Source organism: Urocitellus parryii, chromosome 5 (genome assembly GCF_045843805.1).
Source record: "Urocitellus parryii isolate mUroPar1 chromosome 5, mUroPar1.hap1, whole genome shotgun sequence".
NCBI lineage: Eukaryota > Metazoa > Chordata > Mammalia > Rodentia > Sciuridae > Urocitellus > Urocitellus parryii.
Genome location: NC_135535.1, coordinates 59,690,143 through 59,711,805, shown reverse-complemented (window position 1 = coordinate 59,711,805; position 21,663 = coordinate 59,690,143). Strand labels below are relative to the sequence as shown.

The 21,663-nt window shown below is 34.2% G+C and overlaps 2 protein-coding genes across 2 annotated transcripts; both read left to right on the top strand.

Annotated features, from left to right (window-relative positions):
- Positions 1–2,763: 2,763 nt before the first annotated feature.
- LOC113189575 (olfactory receptor 6C2-like) lies at positions 2,764–3,699 on the top strand. The gene has a single exon (XM_026398423.2). It carries the CDS (start codon positions 2,764–2,766, stop codon positions 3,697–3,699), a length of 936 nt encoding a protein of 311 aa, XP_026254208.1.
- An 8,074-nt stretch (positions 3,700–11,773) lies between these two features.
- LOC113189545 (olfactory receptor 6C2-like) lies at positions 11,774–20,715 on the top strand. The gene is made up of 2 exons (XM_026398385.2): positions 11,774–12,691; positions 20,698–20,715. The coding sequence occupies exons 1-2, from the start codon at positions 11,774–11,776 to the stop codon at positions 20,713–20,715; spliced, it is 936 nt and encodes a 311-aa protein (XP_026254170.1).
- The last annotated feature ends 948 nt before the right edge of the window (positions 20,716–21,663 follow it).

Sequence of the window (21,663 nt, the reverse complement as noted above, 5' to 3'; positions counted from 1 at the left end):
CCCTAAACATACTAATTCAGGATTAAAAGTGCTTGAGATTACAATGTAATGAGTTGACTGCTGTTAAAAATTGTGGAAGAGCTATTGATGCAAACTGAGAATATAACATCCTTAAAAATTAGTATGTCACGGAAAGACTGAAGAAGTATGAATGGCAATCATGAGTGGAAGATGAGCTATCTGTGTAAGACATAGTATTTCTTGGTTTGGGTATTATGGCTAAGCTGAGCAGGTATCAAACACATTTTACAATAAATTCATGAAGTGTTTTAAAGTAAATAGCATATGAAAAATTACACTTTAAACTGCATTAGTTTTGTTTTTAATGTTTGCATTTCTATGAGTACTATTTATAATATATTTAGGTATATCTTCAGAAAATATAAAACTGTATGTTATGAAATATTAACTACTAATTTTATATTCTTTTCCATCTTCACTTCTCAGACAAATTTTTCAACTTCATAAATTACCCATATGATAGAAACACGTAAAAGAAATTTAAGGTCTTATACTTTCCAATTGGAAATGGAAATGTTATAAAAACAAGTGAAAATAATTAGATTGCTACTTTAAAATTTTGTTCTTGCAGTCAGTGGCAGATGACACTGATGACTTCCTCTGAGGATACATCATGACTATTGACTGTTAGATTCTTTTTAAATTTCCAATACACAGAAGATCCATTCCTAACTTTTCAACCAGTGTTATAAAAGATTCTGTGGTCTTTAACTTAATTATAGATTACAAATATCATATTATAATATAATAATTATAAATTACAAATATCTCTCAGCCCAGAGTTTCAGACATTAGATTTTTCTACCAAATTGTCACTAACATTATTCACTTTGGAAATTTTTTTTTCATTCCAATAATAGAAACATTAGAGAATAATTAAGAAAATATATTGCCTAGATGTATGACAATAGAACATTCATTGAGGGAACACTTTGTAGTATATTGGTAATAGAAAACTTCATGAATTCCCAGGCTCCCTGTGAACATGTTTAGCAAGAGTTAGCCCAAGGTGACACAAAAGTCTTAACACCTTCATTTTCAGTTTTCTGTTGTTAACAGTTTTTAGGTAGCAGAGTGAACAAAATCTATGACTAATTTTAAAAAGCATGAGAGCACTATCACTGGATATATTATGGTCATTAATAGCAGTTGTTTAGAGAGTCATCAAAATGTCACATAACTTGTCATTTCATAGCATCATGTGTTACATCCACAAACTAAAGAGGACCTTAGATGATATCATCTTATTAGATATATTTGCATAAATTGTAAATGGAAAATAAAAATGATTTGTTAGTCACACTTTACAGTCAATTGTTTTGCCAAAACTTGACACTGACAATGTAGGAAAGATGTTCTTCTCATAGATTCATGGTATTTACAGTTTTATAAAATAATTATATTATGAGATTCTCTAATGTGTTACAAAGTGTGCAGGGCTGAGTTTAACACCATAAGCATTTGGTAGCTGTGAGCTGAAGAAAATGTGTTCAAAGAAGGTAGATGGATTACTGAGATGGTTAGTGTTACATTTTAATATGATCCACTGAAATTGTCTCTTATGCAAATCTATTGTCTTTCAGAGTTCCAGCTCTCAAGAAAATCAAGATCCTTGATAATTATACTTCTCTGAGAAAGTGACATAAACATGAAAACTTGACACATGATCCAAGTTGACTCTGTACCCATCCTAGTAAGAAGAGAATATTTGAATCAATGCTTTGAATATTTTAATCAATTCATTGAATCCATTCTTGAAACTATATCATTGGAGTCCACCAAGGAAATCTACTTTCATTCACTGATGTAGGAAAATATCAAAACCTAAAGACATGACTGGAAACATTTAATTGATGGATATTGTAATTAATTTGTGATAATAGAAGGGGGAAAATGATAAAGGAGCTATTGAGTCAAACTCAGTACTGCAAAGTTGACCTGTGATTTCATTATCTTGATGACAGCTATCTCAAGGAAGCAAAGTGAATTTCAACTACTCATTTACATCACAGATGATACAAGAATAGAAGCAACTTGTCACTTTGGTAATGGGTGTCAACAAAAAATGTGGCAATTCTGTGGTATGACTTAATTCAGTAGCAAACATTTTCCTTTAATGCAAAACATACAAATAACTTTTAAAAACCTGAACTGTATAAGAGCCATGAGCATAGTTTTTTAATTTTTTAAATATGCATTTTATATATAAAATGACAAAACATTATTTTGTTACAGAGGATGGACATAAAATTATAATTGATTGTGGGATTTTGGTAAGACTCAATAGCAAGTCTAAATTATTTGCTATGTAATTGTTTTATCAAGGATCAATCTACAAACCAGATGTGAAGTTATTAGCGAACTTTAAGATTTCAACTTCAAAATAAAGAATAATGCATTGGGAATAAAAGAAAATCTTAATACTGAAGGCATCATCAATAAAAAAAAAAACAACTCAGAATATGGACAAAAAATTTTAAAGAAATTTTGGAAAATGCAATGAAGAGGTAGAATCTATAAATTATTGCACTGTGGCACAGTTAAGCTCTTTCAAAGATGAAAACTTACAAAGCCCATGAGATTATTTACAATATTAATTACCAAGTTAAAGAATAAAATTCATGTGAACCAGTTATTTGAGTTCACTTCTTAACGTTTATCACTATGAACTTTAGCATCCCTATATTCTAACAAAATACCTGATTTTTCTCACGAAGACTAGACCAAGAGCTGGAATCAGTTATGAGAAATCACACGACAACAACCTTCATTCTCCTGGGACTAACAGATGATCCACAAATTCAGAGTCTACTTTTCATTTTTTTGTTTTTTACCTACTTACTGAGTATATCTGGGAACATGGCAATTATCTCACTCACACTAATGAATCCTCATCTTAAAACACCAATGTACTTTTTCCTACAAAATTTTTCCTTCTTAGAAATCTTTTTCACATCAGCTTGTATTCCTAGATACTTGTACAACCTATCAACAGGTGACAAGACTATTACCTACTGCGCTTGCGCCATTCAAGCATTTTTTACCGATCTCTTTGGAGTAACTGAGTTTTTTCTCCTGGCCACCATGTCTTATGACCGATACGTGGCCATCTGCAAACCCCTCCATTACACCACCATCATGAGCAACAGAGCCTGCAGAAGACTCATCCTCTGCTGTTGGATAGCTGGCCTATTGATCATACTCCCACCATTTAGCCTTAGCCAAAATCTGGAATTCTGTGATTCTAATGTTATTGATAGCTTTCTTTGTGATGTGTCTCCCTTCCTGAAAATTTCATGCTCAGACACGTGGGTCATTGAGCAGATGGTTATAGGCTGTGCTGTGTTGACCTTTATCACCACCCTTCTTTGTGTAGTTCTCTCCTATATATGTATAATCAAGACCATCATAAGATTCCCTTCTGCCCAGCAAAGGAAAAAAGCCTTTTCTACCTGTTCTTCCCACATGATTGTGGTCTCTATCACCTATGGCAGCTGCATCTTCATCTATGTCAAGCCTTCAGCAAAGGACTCCGTGGCTATTAATAAGGGGGTGATAGTCCTCACGACTTCCATTGCTCCTATGCTAAACCCCTTCATCTACACCTTAAGGAATAAGCAAGTAAAACAAGCTTTCAATGACTCAGTCAAAAGAATTGCCTTATCTTCCAAAAAGTAAAGAAATGCCAAAGTTGATCATTCAGGTTTTCATAACAGATTAGCTTCCTAAAGCATTTACCATTAAGCTCCTAAAATAATTGTTTGTGTAGTGCAGAAAGCACCCAAAAACCTAAAGCAAATATTGAACCCACAAATCTAAATTGAATCTTAAGTAAACAATGAAGACAGCAATTAAAAAAAAAACTTGATTTACTAAGAAATTTTTAAAATCAACCCAAAAACTACATGAAAGGTTCAGCCAATGTAATATATCATATTGCTATTAAATTTTCATTATTAAAATAAAACTAATCAATTTAAAAATATATATACTAAAAGCACAACAAAGTGTCTAATATTTTCTATTAGCATGATTATATTAATGAAATAAAATTTGCAATGAAAATTAGCTCAATAACAGAACAACCTTATTTAAAACAGCCCTGAAAATTCAATTAACTGGGAATAATTATAACGAAGGATGATAAGTATTATGGCCACATGGCTTCCTAAAGCAAGATGAATTGTAGTCAAGGAGACAGGACAAGCAGTAGGGAGAAGGGATGGCCAGCTTTCACAGACAGTTGCTTCTAGCAGAGGAAGAGCTCTCCCATGACCCATAGCACAAATAGTACCATTATCACCTCTTCTGTCTTTTTATGAAGAATTTTTCTCTGACATTCTCTTGATAGAATTTTCTGATAACTTGTGCTCTTTTACCAAGACTTCCCCCACAGTTCCATGACTATCCCCCCTTTACTGAAAACCCTAATTTAACAGGCCTCCAAGTTCCCCACTGGCACAAAGTGGCACTTTTTACAATTCAACATTACTTTGTCACTACTATTTTTCAGTTTTCTAAGTGTTCACGGGTAAACTCTGACGTACTATGAGCCTTGGTGTGTCTGGTGATTTGAGTGTATTGGAAGAGTTAAGAACACCTCAAAGCTACAGATCCACAAAAAAGCAAGAAATTTTGTCACTGGTGACGACATGGGTAAACCTAGTACATCATGCTAACTGAAATAAGTCACAATAGAGGTTTACTTTCAGGAAGTTCCTGAGATGAACAATAAAATTACTTGCAACTTTCATCTTCTCTAGCAAGAATTTCCAGGATTCAATTGCCATTAGAACTCTGGTGACGAGTAATCCATCCAGCATGTTTCAAGGCCTCCTGCATTTTCAGTACTAACAAACCCTTTACTTTGTTTCCTAATACTCCTCAAAATATCCAAAAGAGTTGAAAATATCCTAATCGTAACAGCCAATGTAGTTAGTGTATTTATTATGCACCTGTCCAATTAGGAACCATAAATGGGTCATAGAAATGCAGGTAGATAGAAAAATCATCTTAATTTTTTTAATGAAGGAACTGAGACTAGGGAAGAATTAGTGGTACTGCCTTTAAAGCTCAGACAGATGACTCAGAAGCTATGCTTTATGCAAATTATGCTTGCCCAAAAAAGTCTGAAAAGCTGAAGAGAAGGCATTCTCCATTTCTTCTCTCCCAACCCCCTACCCTGCCACCTCTTAGTACCAGGGATAGGACCCAAGGGTGCTTAACTACTGAACTACATCACAAACCTTTTTATTTTATTTTATTTTTATTTTTTTTTAATTTTGAGAGAGGATTCCACTAAGTTGCTTAGGACCTTGCTAAATTGCTAAGGCTGGCTTTGAATTTGCTATCCTTCTGCCTCAGCCTCCTGGATCACTGGGATTAGAGGCATGTGCCACTGCACCAACCTCCATTTCTTCTTTAACTAATACAACAATTTATTGAGGAAATAGCTCTCTATTTGTACAATAATTAATAAGCAAAGTATGGAAATCCTCATTATCTCCAGAGAAAGGGCCTAGGAAATTACAGGAAAATAGGCTGAACCATTTTTATAGCTTAGATCTCAAATTTTTATTTCAAAATTCCCATTATTATGTACAACTCTAATGCACCAAAGAAATAAAAATGTGGAAAGAGGAAAAGAAATATCCCCCTAGAAAGGAAGGAAATCTTGCCATTTTGACAATATGTTTGAACCTAGAGGACACTATGATAAATTAAATAAGTCAGACACTAAAAAAGATCATAGTTTAATCACTTGTATGAGGAATGTAAAATAGATAAGAAGAAAAATAGAATAGAAGCAAAGAATAAAATAGCGATAGTGGGTGCAAGAAGCAGGGAGATGTTTGGTCAGTGGGGTCAAGGTTGGCTAAGCAAGAAAAGTAAGTCTAGAGATCTAATATAGAACAATATGACTATAGTTAATAATGCCTTGGCATACATTTTAAATCTGTTAAGATAGTGGATTTTCACTTTTTTCGCTGGAGAGACAAAGAGAAACTGTGAGGAGGGAGGAATAAAAAATAAGGAATAGGCAAGGACAACTCTGCTGCCTAGAAGAAAGTAAATTTTAATATAAAACAGAAATTGAAGAACAGTTCTTAAGAAGGAATAATATAAAATAGCACTATCCAAAGAGTTGGATGATAGCCTATAAAAAATAATAATGCATTGCATATTACAGTTTTTTAAATTAGAGTGACCACATTCACAATGAACAAAGTAAATTAGAAGAAATAATTTTAATAGCAATAACAAGTTTTTGAGTAATAAAAAGCTCTTTTCCTTAAGAAACCATAACTGCTCTAAGTGTTTCTGCATAGAATGATACTTCAAAATATAGGAAGCATAAATTGATAAAACTACAAGGAAAAAAGACAAATACACTATTACAGTTAGAAACATTGAAACATTTGTGTCAATAAGGAATTGAACCAATGTTCAGAAATTCAGTAAATATGTACAAGACTTAAGCAAAACCCTCCATAAGTAAATACTGAGTGTATTTACAGAACACTCCACCCAAAGAACAGCATAAATGTTCCGAAGTTCATAGAAAATATTTACTAAGATAGAAAGTATTCAGAGCTCCCTGACAGATCTAGATGAATTTTAAAGAATTCAAATTATACAAAACATGTTATGTTGTCAAAGAGAATTAAGATAGAAATCACTCATAAAAATTATTGAGAAACATACCTAAAAGACAATTATAAAAATATGTGAATAATTGAAATACAACTAAAGCAGTATTCAAAGGGAAATTTATGGTTCTATAGCAATAATATCAATTAAAATATGTAAAGACTATCATCAGCCATAATCTTAGCCATGCAGCTAAATCAGCTCTCAGGGAGGTGGGTAGTATTTTATCTGGGCACTTTGTCACCCTCAATAAAATGAGCATTCAGTAACTATGGATAAAAAGAAGCAGAACAAGGAGGGAAATGACCAGTGTTAGCTACAGCTCATCAGCTATTCCTCAAAACTTCACTTAAAAGACAGTAGAATGAATTGGGCATAACTTTCCTCTGTTCATATACGAATACACGACCAGTGTAACTCCACATCATGTACAACTACAAGAACAGGAAGTCATACTCCACGTATGTACAATATGTCAAAATACTTTCTACTGTCATGGATATCTAAAAAGAACAAATTTTTTAAAAAACTTTATCCAATAAAGAGGCATCTCCTTTATATCCAACCTATCCCCTTTGTCAGGGATGACAGACAGACAGACAGGAGTGATGTGTGAGAAAACTCAGTAGAGCAGTGCTGAGTGGACAGCAGGTGGTGCAGTGAGCAGAGGGACAGCCAAGACAACTGCTGCAGAGCACACCTCTGGAATCAGGTCCATCATGTGACACCAGGATCAACAGGAATAGCAGGAGTTGGAGTCCAGAAACACTCAAAGAAAAAGCCTTATTCACTCCATTAGGTAGTGACAAGTCACAATAAAACAAAATATAGAACATATCCTGAGACCAAGAACTTTTTATTCAGTGCTTAGGATGCAAAACTCTCTGTTCCTTTAAATATCAAAGGTAGCTCCACCGCTTATCTGAAATGAAACAAGTAGGAAGGGATGTGATGACAATGTGGGCCAGGCAGACTAGGAGAACATCACATCTGAAATGCCAGTGAGCCTCCTAATTATTGGGGGAAGGAACTCATGCTGTGTTCCACAGAAGCAAATATTGGAGTCTAAGATAAATATTTGTTCAAAATCTGCACCACCCCTGGAAGCACACTGAATGGCAGTCCTCTGATCCTCAGTTTTCCTATCTGTAAAATAGGACTTCTTAAATTTTCTTTCAGTAGAGGATTTTTATTTCACACGGGATTTAGGTCACAAACACACAGCATATAATACATATGAAGTACCAGGCAGGATCTAATCCTGGGGAAATACAGAGATTCAACAAATAATCAAAACAGAATTCAAACATACTAAACTCTCCAGGTCTCTGAGGACACTGTCCCTATTGCTACATAAATTTTTATACTGTTGATTAGACTGCCACCAATTTGTGAATAACCTCTCAAACTGAGTCACCAAGGACTGAGTTGTTGTTTTCTCCATTGTTCCCTGGGCACTGGTAGCAATATAAAACAAAGGTTGCTATTACAGAAATTTCAGGGAAGCCTGCCTCCCTGACCAAGACCACATGAGCTCTCCAACAGACTAGAATTTTCTTTTCTGCTCTACACCACTATATTTTTTCCTTGAACTAACAGAATCAATGGGTAATCTGGTATAAGATGCAATTTTAGATGTGTGGAATAAAGAGAGGATAGAGACTGGTCTCATGATAGCAGGAGTGATGAAAATCTAGACAGGAACTGTCAATTGCCACAACTTCGTGAGTGTGAGTGTGTGTGTGCATCTGTGTGTCCACCCATACATGTGCTCATGTGGAGGCTGAGGGTGGGGACTGAGATAGGTGAAAATGAGTGGGCACAGAATACACACAAAGCTCCTCGACAGCTAATGCTCCTACACTGTGGTTCTGTCAAAGCCCTCTAATGAAGACGGGTGCAAAAAGTAAGTATATAATTAGTATGGAATTTGTGTGACATATTTTCCATATTCTGTAAAGCAGGAAGAAGGTGAACAATCAGTTTTAAAATCTTAAATTCAGTTCATGAAGGGGTTGATAATTAATTCTATAAAAGTGTCATTCTGAAGAAAATGAAATTAGAAATTTTCCTCTGATGGCCAGTTTCTCCTTTATCCTGGCCATGAGTATCAGTTGAGAAGACTGTTTTAACTCTCTAGAAATACAGAAGACTACAGAAAAGACATCTCTACTCAGAAATATCTGCTAGTGTCATAGATATCAAATAATATCCATATTAGATATCATCTTACAAGAAATATCCCCTTTTTATCCATCAGGTATTGATGTCCTTTTGCCATGGTTTTGGCAGATGCAGAATTCAAACTCTTCTTGAACCAAACTGTCCAATCTGTGAGAAGTCTTGGTCCCAAATGAAGACTAAATTAGGTTTGTTTCAAAATAAAATATTAGTGTCTGCAATATATTTTAAAATGTACTAGACAGTTCATTAAAAAAAAATAAAAACCAAATCACCAAAGTTACTAAGAATACATGGGAGAGAACAGAGGGAGAGGAACAGGGGTAATTCAGATGGAATAAATAAACCTGGTCTATCACCTTGTACTTGCCAGGGGCCCTGATGGTACAATGGCATCTCTCAGGTGATTTATTCCTCCCATGCAGTTTTCCTTGTTCTAAAATCATATCTGTGAACCCTGTGCCAAGTGGCCTGCTCTTGATGACATCTTGAACTGCCAAATTTAGTACAAAGAAAAGAGCCTGTTGGATGTGGATTTATATAGGAAAATATGAATAGGTATTAGTATAACTAAGAACAATTGTCAAGGAAAAAAGATGAAATAGTTACTGTTTCAAATCTAAAATTACATTTCTGCTGTTACCTTGTGTTATCATGTCAATGAAAATGTGTTAATATGAAACATTATCTTCTACTGGTGGACTCAAATCTTCTTTAGGAAGCAACTTTTTCATAGGGGAACCTATAGTGAGTATCTGATATAATGCTCTATACATAATAAGTAATTATTGTTTAATTATTTGAATGAATTGATGTTGATTGTTTTCTTGGACAGTAATAAATAAGAGAAAAGAACCTTGTCTTTGATTCTCAAATGGACCACAAATATTGGGTGCAAATGGAGCAGTTGTTTAAACAATTAAAAACTCAGTTTCTTCCTCTTTTATACAATAGTTTGTAGGATTTTTTCTATAAATTGTGAGCTATATCTAAAATTGAACATTTAACAATCCCCCTTCTAACAATTTTTATAACATTTTATAATTTTTAAGTTAATAAATACATATACACCGCTGATAATGAATTTATAATATTCTCTTTTACAAGTTGTATATCTGAAAACAGCTGCTTAAAATATGGAACTGCAATGAGGGTTAAGTTTGGATACAAAGTGAAGCAGAATTCCCTGAGCCCATATCTAACGTGGTTCTTGAAAATATATCAATTTGAATACAAGGAGGCTTGAAACTTCTGGGAAGAGCTGAAATGGACAGAGATAAAGGCCAAAGAGAAAGGTAGGGAACTTTATTATTTGTTTACAAAGATGAGTTTGTAAGATTCCATCTGTTCCTAGATGTTGCCTGAACTAGTTACATTACCAAAAACCCAGAGAACATAAACAAGATTAGGAAGACAGTTGGTAAATTAACAGGGAGAATGATTGGAATGAAACAGCAGGAATCATTGAAAAAAGAGGTCACAGACAGACTCAGGTGACTGAGTGGCACTAAGAAGACTGGGTGGACCAGGCTGCAAAGAAAGCAACACCACAGATCTCTCCTCCTGGGCTCTGTCCTTGACCAACACCACAGCAGGACTCAATCAGGTTCATGCTCAGGTTCCAGAAAATGGTTCTTTATTCCTCTTCGAAGTTTCAGGGAACACAATGCCTAAGAGTCTCAAACTGGCTAGAAATTCTTTTCACTATAAAGAGAGATAAATGAAGTAGAGGAAAGGAATCAGGAGGAAGGAGGGGAAAAGGGAGGAAGGGTTAAATTAATCTGACCACATGTCCTATGTTTATTTATGAGTAAGCCTAAATGAATCTCACTTTCATGTAAATCCACAAGGAACTAATATAAAAAATTACAAATAAATAGAAGAAAGATCAAAAGAGTAGACAGTGGGCTGAGGTTCTTGCTCAGTGGCAGAGAGCTTGCCTCTCACATGTAAGGCACTAGGTTCGATCCTCAGCGCCACATAAAAATAAATAAACAAAATATTGTGTTGATGTATAACTAAAAAAAGTTTAAAAAAGAGTAGATAGAGGAGGAGAGGGAAAGGAGAAGGACTGGGGACTGAATAAGAGCAAATTATACTCCTTACTTACATAATTAAACTAAAATGAACCCCAATATACTGTTTAGCTAATATTATGCATACTAAAATGAACTCATACAAAGAAATGCTTTTTATTCACAAATATAAGGATGACAAAACATGTACACCTTTGTAATTTTTTTTATTTCTTTAGTAGAATGAAACAATACTTTTATTTTATTTAATTTTTTTTATGTGGTTCCAGGGATCGAACTTGTGTACCTCAGACGTAGGCAAGCACTCTAGCACCGATCCACAATCCTGCCCCTACACCTTTGTATCATAACCCTTTACCCAATTTAGAGTTAATTAAAAGTTCAAACAGCAGAATTAACACTAACATGAATGTGCTGCTGTTAAAACTCATTGCAACAACATTTAATGATCAACAAAAAATCCTAATTAACAAATCCTCCTTGACTTTAAAAATAGAACATTACAGTAGGAGAAAAGAACTCCAAAGTTGTCATAATTCTTCCAGAATAAGAACAAATAGAGTGTCACCTCCAAGCAATAATGTTAATAAATTATATACTGCACATATGACTTATGTTTTGCTTGGTTTTTAAATGACACTTTACAAAAATGGTTTCTCCTCAGAGAGTTACAAGCTTAGGATCTATATTCAGAATTCCTATAGAAACCTTCTTGTAAGATGTCAATGGTATGGGTGTGTTCCATATGGTAATTGGTTATCAGGTAAAGGAATATTAAGTGCACTGAGCTGTCTGGCTGGGATATCTCCAGTCAGACTCCAATGCTGGCTTCTTTTGACACCTCTCTTCAGGTCCAATCACCTGTGACTTGGCACAAGGCAGGGATGAGAAATCATACAGCAATAACAACATTCATCCTGCTGGGATTGACAGATGATCCAAAACTACAAGTTCTAATTTTCATATTTTTGTTTTTCACTTACATGTTGAGTGTGGCTGGGAACCTCACCATTATCACACTCACACTTTTGGATTCTCATCTTAAAACTCCCATGTATTTTTTCCTCCGAAATTTCTCTTTCCTGGAAGTCTCATTCACCACTGTTTGTATTCCCAGATTCCTGTATACTATGACAACTGGTGACAACACTGTTACTTACAATGCTTGTGCCACCCAGTTATTTTTTGTTGTCCTCTTTGGAGCAACAGAATTTTTTCTCCTAGCTGCCATGTCATATGACCGCTATGTGGCCATCTGTAAGCCCCTACACTACACAACCATCATGAGCAACAGAGTCTGTGCTATACTAGTCCTCTTCTGTTGGTTTGCTTCCCTGATGCTCATCCTCCCACCTCTTGGCATAGGCCTCCAGCTGGAATTCTGTGACTCAAATGAGATTGATCATTTTGGCTGTGATACATATCCTATTCTAGAGATAACCTGCTCAGACACAGCATTTTTAGAGAAAATAATCTTGACTCTTGCCATACTGACACTAAGTATTACCTTGGTGTGTGTCACTCTCTCCTACACATACATTGTCAAGACCATTCTAAAATTTCCTTCTGCCCAACAAAGGAAAAAGGCCTTTTCCACCTGCTCCTCCCACATGATTGTGGTTTCCATCACCTATGGCAGCTGCATCTTCATCTATGTCAAGCCTTCAGCAAAGGAAGGAGTGGCCATTAACAAGGTGGTATCCATACTCAATACTTCAGTTGCCCCTTCGCTTAACCCTTTTATCTATACACTTCGAAACAAACAAGTAAAAGCAGCTTTCAAAGACACAGTAAAACGGATTGTATTTCTCACAAAGAACTGAGAGCCTATAGATTTTTTTTTGAGGCTTACTTACATTTAAATCTGAATAACTGTGAGCACTGTTCATGAAAGTGACAAACATGGCTTCTTCTAATTTGGTAGACTCATCAAGCTAATGTTCTCCCTGGAACATTTTTCTCTTATAATGCAAAAACCTAAACCAAACAATTTATTTTGTCTTCTTTTAAGTTTACTTTATTCAGAAAGGTTTGCTCAATTATTGAATGCCCCAGAGATTAGTCAAAGACCCAATGTTATAAAAAGGAATTGCAAATCAGTAGAAATTGCATCTCTGGCCATATGCCCTTCTTATGGTATAGAATGTAAATTTCCAGAGACCACTTCTCAGTTCTTAGGAATACTTCATTATATAACCCCAGTTGCTCAAGAGTCATTAAATACTCTTTACTGAAGCTTACAAGAGATAAAGGCATCAATAGAAAAACTTTAAAGCAAAAAAAAATAGTACACCCAAGATCTTTCTTTTTTAAAATGTTCATTTTTCAGGAATATAGCAAAGGTGTTAGTAAGGTTATTTCTAAATCAGTGAAAATAATTACAATCTTCCTTTTAAATTTATATCCAGAAAACTTAAATCTACAAAAATGCTTACACTACCTTTTCTGGATGTTATTTGGGCATACTGCAATTTGACTTCAAAAGAGAAAGAATAAGACTACCAAATGTGGAATATCCTCTACTGAGATTGCCATTGAAGATGTTTAGACATGGACTTACAAAGAATAAGCCCTGATTTTAGAAGCAGTATGACTAAATCTTGGTTGGGTAAGTTCCCCAACTATTCAGATTTACAAAATCTCTTGATTTAAGAATGTTAGAGTTTAGGAGAATTGATCAACGTATCAATAAAAAAGTTCATCATTTGTAAAGAACATTCTAAGATGTCAAAGATAAAATCAAGGCAGAGTGTGAAAAACAAGGATGAGTTTAGAGATAAGGGACTGAGAAGGAAAAACAAATACTTGTAATTCATTCTATTGATTGATAAAAACAGTCTTTTTATTGTTTTCATGGTTTGTAATTATAAAAATAAACTTTTGTGCTTTCACAGTTCCTACTTAACTATTATCTATATTTATCAAACATCAAATTGCTCATCAATTGCTTTAAAATTTAATCAAACTTATACATTGTTCATATATGGCATAGTATGGGTATAAGCTTTCGTTACACTTGAAAAATATTCAGAAAAAAATCAGACTATTTCCAAAGGCCATTCTTTTTTTGCCTTTCTACAACAATAACAAAACACAACAAGTGTTCTCTAGTTTCTCTTCTGATCATCAATTTAAGCATATAGCTATGTGATTAATATATTTTTTTCTGAGTTAATAACTTCACCACATTGTGAGTTTTTAGCAAGCAGAATTTATGTGAAGAATAATGTCATTTACTTTGATTGATGATGATAAAATTAAAATTGTAAAGTTTATCTTTAAAATCTGCTCAATTTGCCCCTCAAGAACCAAGTACCTATGGATAGGACCAACACTTGACCTGAAGTTCAGACAAGCTTATCACCTACTTCTATTCTGGACAGTGCAGCATTCTTCTCTTGTATCCACTCATAAGGGGAAATGCAAATGGAGGGCATTGGTCAAATCTCTGTAATCTCAACATGGAGTACATCAAATAACTGAGGACCAGAATTAACTTTGTCAACTCTGATTAATGAAAAAATTCAGAACTTTGTGGAGTTTAATTTTACATGTAGGGTAGAGGGATTTTATACCAAGTGGCAAATTTTAAACATATATGTTCACAAATGTGTATATGTGTGTCACCCTGCTTGCCCTCAGCTTTTCCTGATCTATGCCCAATTTTACTCACTCAGCATTATTATTTTTTTCTATGAAAAATTCTTATTTTCTTCTCATACACCTACATTGCTATCACAGTTCCAATCTAAATATTAGTCTCTCAACAAAAATATTCTTATTCTACATTTTTTGTCACTATAACCCTACTGTTTTCAATGTCTGTATTATGTATGCATTAATCTTGTTTCTATTATTCTTTGAGGGAAAATGCCTCTGACAGAGGAAGAATTAAAAATTCTTGATAATAGATGCCAGTTCATTACCTATATGTGGTTGTCAGATTTTAATACACAACCTAAAATCTTTCTGATGTCATACATAGTTCAATAATATACATTATGGATGCATTTAATATTTATAAATATTTCCTCATTGTATCTCGTATTTTTCCTCCAGTAATTCTAATAAAATGACACGTGTGCTTTTTAAAAAAAAAAATCTTCGTTTTACTTGTAGGTAGACACAATACCTCTCATTTATTTTTATGTGGTGCTGAGAATTGAACCCAGTGCTTCACACATACTAGGCAAGCACTCTACCACTGAGCCACAATTGCAGCCCAAAATATCTTCTTCATTAGATACAATCTAGTTTGGTGTCACTAAGACCTTACACTAAAAATGCTATTTGCATGATTAAGGAAATGAGAGTGTGGTCATGGAAATGTGCTACAATGCAAGATTTAAGGACAAGGAAGAAAATAAAGTACTATAGTTATTATTTATATCATTACATTTTACTCAAGGCAAGCAAGGAAAGTATTCCTACCACTTCCCTCTAAGAACTGCCATTTTAATTTCATTTATTCATTCAGCAATTATTTATTGAATAACTGCTTGTGGTAAGCATTGTTTTATTCACTGAGAATATGACACTAAACAAATAGAGAAAGGTCCCTGGTAACATAGAATTTATATGTCACTCTCAGAAAGAAAAAAAGTGAGTGCTCGTAAGGCAAGCAGGACCGCTTACATTCAGCCCTGACTTTGGTATCCAGAACATTTCTTCAAGTATGAGCCTCCTGAACCATCTTTTTAAGTGCAATTATACAGATAACGTATGTTAGAAGTGCAGAGAAACAACTGAAAGAGCTGGAACAATTTAGGTAACAAAATAAATAAAATATTATTAAATTATAATACAAAATATCCAGTATTCAAGAGTTCACAGTGATACAAATAAATATTTAAATAAATTAATAAATGATGGAGAAGAGACATCCTGTGTAAAAGTAGTCCAAACAATTTATGTAGGTAAATATAAAGCAGGGGAACACAGCTCCCCACTCCTTAGGTGAGGTACATAGGACTTCCTTCCCAAGAGTATAGTATAGAAACAGTGTGGGGAGGAGGGAATCTTTACAGTGGAGAAGTGTGACAAACAGTCTGAGCCAGGAGATCCAGGCCAACATCAACAGTCATACGTTATGTTGATCAGTAACCTCAATGTGACAGGCCAAAAATTGTGCTTCACCTCTCTGGTCATCCCAAACACAGCAGACAGATTCCAATACTGAAGCATCATGCAAAATAATTGACCAGTCCCCCCTCAAAAATACCAAGGCCATCAAAAATAAGGGAAGTCTGAGAATCTGGCACAGCCAAGAGGAGCCTAATACATGACAACTCAATGTAATGTGCGATCCCAGGGATTCTAGAATAGAAAAAGGTATTAGGTAAAAAGTTTAAAAGTCTGAATAAACTATGGACTTTATTTAATAATAATGACCAGTATTAGTTCATAAATTGTAATAAATGCATCATACTAATATAAGATGTTAATAAGAGGAGATATTGGGCATAGGATATGTGGACATCCTCCTTATTATTTTCTCACTCTTATATCAGTGTTCTTTTAAAAAAATAGTCTACAAAAAAAGTAAATACAATCTTCAAGTTAAATAACTACTTTCTCCATGATGAGAAAGATCTGTGGCTACCTAAATGATAGATTTGAGAGAAAACTTTAAAATGTCTTTTTCAGGCCAGTCAATGCAAGGATGGCATTCAACCGGTTGCTCCATCTCTGCTGCTCTTCTCTCCAGCCTGCTGACCACCTGCCTGTGAAGATCCCATTGCAACTTCCTCACAAGTCTCTGTGGGATGGCTTCTCTTAAATATCCATTTAACCTTTGTTCATTAAAGAACAAAGTGCCTTTGCTAGTCCCCAGTACCAACATCTCCAGGGAACATATTGTTTAGCACAATTGATCTAGAAGAACAGGGTCTTTATTAGTCCTCAGTACCAACATCTCCAGGGAACATATTGTTAGCACAATTGATCCCAAAGTGGCTGCTCTGAAAAGAGAAAAAAATGCTATTTGGGGTATTAAAAACCTACTCAAAGCTAATGTGTTTCTCATTCAGGTAGTCATTTTTCCTGGCAACCGAGAAAGTCCTAGTACTCTGGTGTTCAATGCATTTTGTTCACACCTAAATAAGTACTTGAATATATATGTTCATTATTATACTCTGTAGTATAGGAGTGCAAAAAAATAATAATAAATCTGCCCCAGTACAAAAGAACAATATGTAAGATATATAACCATAAAAGGTTAACAATACAAGAAACTTCATAAAACAACATATATTGAAATGCCTCCTGAATTGCAAAAATGAAGACAAATTCCTGTGGTCAAATAAAACAATAAAAGCACTTATGCTATTTACTATGTGGCAGGCATTATACTAAGAAATACGTATGGTATTAATAGAATCAACTAAAAATCTATGTATTAGATATAATTATTATGGTCATTACATGTTAATAATTAATAACAACATAGTATTCTTATCATTCCTGTATTACAGATAATAAATCTGAGGCACAGAACGAAAGACATACATCAGGTAGAATAGTCCTTACACATCACCAAAATGCAATACTGCTTCCTATTGTGACAGACCCTGTGAAGAAATAGAACTCTCTTTAGACCTAGAACATATCTAGAAAGATAAAGAGTAAGAAGCGAAGAGCATATCTTGCAAGAGAACAGAATCAAAAAATGGATTGGACTTTGCCCTTTAGGTAAATATTCCTACTTTGGAAAATGTTATATTAGGCAGTTATAAAAATTAGAATTAATCAATGATATTTACTGTCTGATTAGTAAGTGAAATGAGAGGAAAGAGAGGTCATTCATAGACTTTAAGTATGGATAACTGGAAATATACTGTCCTTGGCATAAACAGATAAGGAACATGGAGAATCAGTGTATTATACTTCTTTTTTTATACCTAAATGTGGAGTTTACTTTTACATATTAAAAAATGCATATAACATAATTTGCTTCATTTAAGTCCCCAGTACTAACCCGTTTCTTACCTTCTGAAATTCACCTGATTCCTCTCCTCTACTTTATTGGTCTCCCTTTTATCAATTTATTTTTTAATCAGAGTATTAATAGTTACATACACAAGCAGGACTCCTTTTGATATATTCATACATGTGCATGGCATGATTTAGTCAATTTCATCCCATAGTTCCTCCCCTTTCCCATCCTCTTCCCCTCCTTATTTCATTCCTCTACACTACTATTCTCCCTTATATTTTCATGAGATTCCCTCTTTTAAAAAAAATCATTATTTCTCTCCAGCTTCTGAATATTAGAGAAAACATTAAACATTTGACTTTCTGGGTCCAGTTGATTTCATTTAGTATGACATTCTCCAGTTCCATCCATTTACAAACAAATGCCATAATTTCTTTCTTCCTTATGACTAAAACGCCATATTGTATATATATAACATATTCTTCAACCATTCATTCACCTTTTGAGGGATACCGAGATTGGTTTCTTAACTCAGCTATCATAAATTGTACTTCTTGATCATTTTCCCCAAATTGGTCTTTCTGTCTCCTTTTAAATCATTATTCCTTAAACCCACCATTCCTATTCTTTCCAGAATAATCTTACAAAAAGGAATACAAACTCTTCACATGCCTCAATTTTTTTTCAGTAGCTGCCTTTTGGCCTATTGAGAACAAACTGAAGTCAAAGCTCCTAAAAACAGCATTCTAGGACTTTATTAACCTGGTATAAAATTCCTTCCCACTATCTTCTCTAATTCTTGTCCATACCATAATTTAGTTCTGTCACATGAAATTACTCACTAGCCTTTGCAATGAACTTTCCTCGATCTGTAATATTCTTCCTCCTTCACCTACCAAATATGGCATTCATCCTTCAATACTCAACCCAAAAAGAACTTCCATAAACTCCCACCCTCACATGGGCTCTGTGAGCATATGCTTTACTTTCCCTCCTGTTACTACTGAGGGATTGTGATAAGTAAATCATCCCCGGGGTGGGAGTATTAACAAAAGGACAGTGGTGGCCACTACCCAAAACTAGCCTGTTATAGATTTTTCAGACTTTCCACATAAGCAGGAAAAAATTTAAAGTGTTTTTCCCCTGATAACTGAGCCAAACTTGTCTAAGGCTAACTATTGGAAATGGTCTCTTAAGTAGCTCTCAGGCAGTTGTATAACTCAATCAGAAAAAAGAAAAATTCATTCATTCTTGACTGTCCCTATATGTGGTCATGTGGTTTTTTTTTTTTCTTTTTGTTTTTTTTCTTTTCTTCTCCCCCAACATTTCTATTTCTTTTTCAAATATCTTAATTCCCTTTGTCCCCACATATACACATAAATCTACATGAACTTAGCTGAATAGATTGGAGAGCATACCTCCACTGTGCAACAGTCCCCACAACCACTCAGAAAGACACTGCTCCCACAGTCAACACCCTCTCCTCCTGAATCATCAGCATTTATCTAACAGATTGTTCTTATGTCCTTCTGTGCATGTAAGTTACTCCATTTTAAAATCCCTTCCTTATCTCCACCAACCACTTCGTCTGACATTTCTCTTTGGATTTTTATAGCAATATTTCCATAAACATTTCTTATATTCCTTGTCTTTAATCATTTCCTCCCACTCACACATAAACCCACTCCCATAAGCTTTTGTTCTCACCAATCACCAAAATAGCTTTTCTTAGGATCACCATTACCACTCCATTGCTTTTGAAAATGGCCAAATTTTACTCATCATCTTATTTGATCTATCACCAGTACTATACTCAGTTAATTACTCCTCCTGCTGTGAAACATTTTCTTGCCAAATCGTTCAGGATAAAAATCTCTTGGTTTTGTTTATTGGGTTTTTTAATCAAATCATCAGTTAATTAACACTAGAATCATTTTCCATTTTTGGCTATTATTGTTCAAATTCTTATGAACATTCATATATAATTCTTTTGTAGACATGTTTCATCTATCTGGGATAAATACTAAAAGAGTGAAGATTGCTATGCTATATGATAGTTGTATGTTTAATATTATAAGATACTGCCAACCTATTTTTCAAAGTACCTTCAACATTTTGCCTTCCCAAGACTAATGCAGAAAAATTCCTATTATTCCACATCCTCACCAACACTTAAAATTGTTCATCTGGAAGAAGGTGATGGAAGGGAGCTGGGCAAGAATTCCTGATCTCCTTGCAACGCAAAGAAGTGTGATAGAAAAGCAGAATTGAAAGGTGGGTGAAAAAATCAATGCTCTAAGACTCACTACTACAAAGTCTAAAACCTGGAGACTTTGTAGACTTTATAGTATTTATCTCTCCAATTCCTAAAATTGCCTCTATATACTGAGGACATTAATGGAATATTAAAAGCTTAAAATGCAAAACAACTGAAAATGTAACCTGTTGATTATACTTTAAATGTAATCAGTCAATCCATTGTCAAAAACAAACTAGTCTTGTTCATTTGTAAGCACGTTCTTAAATATCTGTTAAGTTCAAGGCAAAGAGCTTTTCCTGAATTTACAGTGGTCTTTAAAATAGATATGGTCTATGTTCTTGTGGAACTTATTTTAGATCAGGGGATGAAAGTAAAAAGCAAATGAATATATAACTACAATTTATAACAAGTATTCTAAAATAAACAAAGTGGTGTTTTATATCATAGGGAGTAGTTACAACATAGATAAGACTCACTAGAAAGTCATTTTTCAGGGATCACACTTCATCTGGAGCCTCAAAAGTAAGACCTATCCATGAAAGTATGCAGAGTATTTCAGAGAGAGGAAGTATTGCAAAAGTCCTAAAGTGGAAAAGAACTTTAGCTTCTCCAAGGAACTGAGGTACAGATGAACAAACAAGAGATGAATTAGAATGACACGGCAGTGTGATCATGAGGAATCATAAACCAGAGCGAGGAATTTGAATTTTATTCCAAGGGAAATCAAAGCTATTGAGTGGATTTAAACAGAAGAATGAATTTGCTGTAGGATTTTAAAAAAAATTCACTCTGGTTCTGTCTTTAGAATTGACATGTAAGAATAGTTTTGTGCCCTTTAGAAAAGAGAAGAAAGTAAAGAGTCATAAGGGATTTTACAGGAGGGCATGAATTATCATAACAAGTGAGGAAACAGAGGCTAAAAGCAGAGAAATTTTTGCTTCACAAACATAACCATAGTCAGTCCTGGTTATCTCACATAAAACAAAGATGATGATGGGTACACCTAGACCTATGATTTTCATGGTATTACAAACCACACATATTTTATGTATTTTGTTTTGTTTTGTTCATTTGTATTAACACAGAACAGAATGTATTGACAGAATGTATTAATAGAATGTTATCTTTAAACATAATCAAGATTAAAAAATATATACTGTCACTGTCCAATTAACAATATTCACTTCTCTTGACTGAATAATTCTCTGATTTTCTACTAGGTAGTATACAGAGGTTTCTTCTAGTTTATTCTTAAACTATCTTATGATTTCAATAAAATATCTTAGCTTTTTCTTAATACTTTATCCAATTGGGAAATTTTTCAGGTCAAATTAATGTGTTTTCCCAAACCTTCTACTTAACCTAGATGCCTTAAAATATAATGAGTCTTTGAAATTTGAATATTGAATAGTGTCAATGTTGCCAATGTTTATATAAGTATAAAGCCTATAATAAAGACATGTTCTCCCCCCCTCATGCTTTGCAGATGCCATGTGAATGTTCCATATTCTTCATAAATGGCAATAGGAATCCTTAGAGCTCAAATGGCAGGAGACAGGCATAAATTAGGATCACCAATG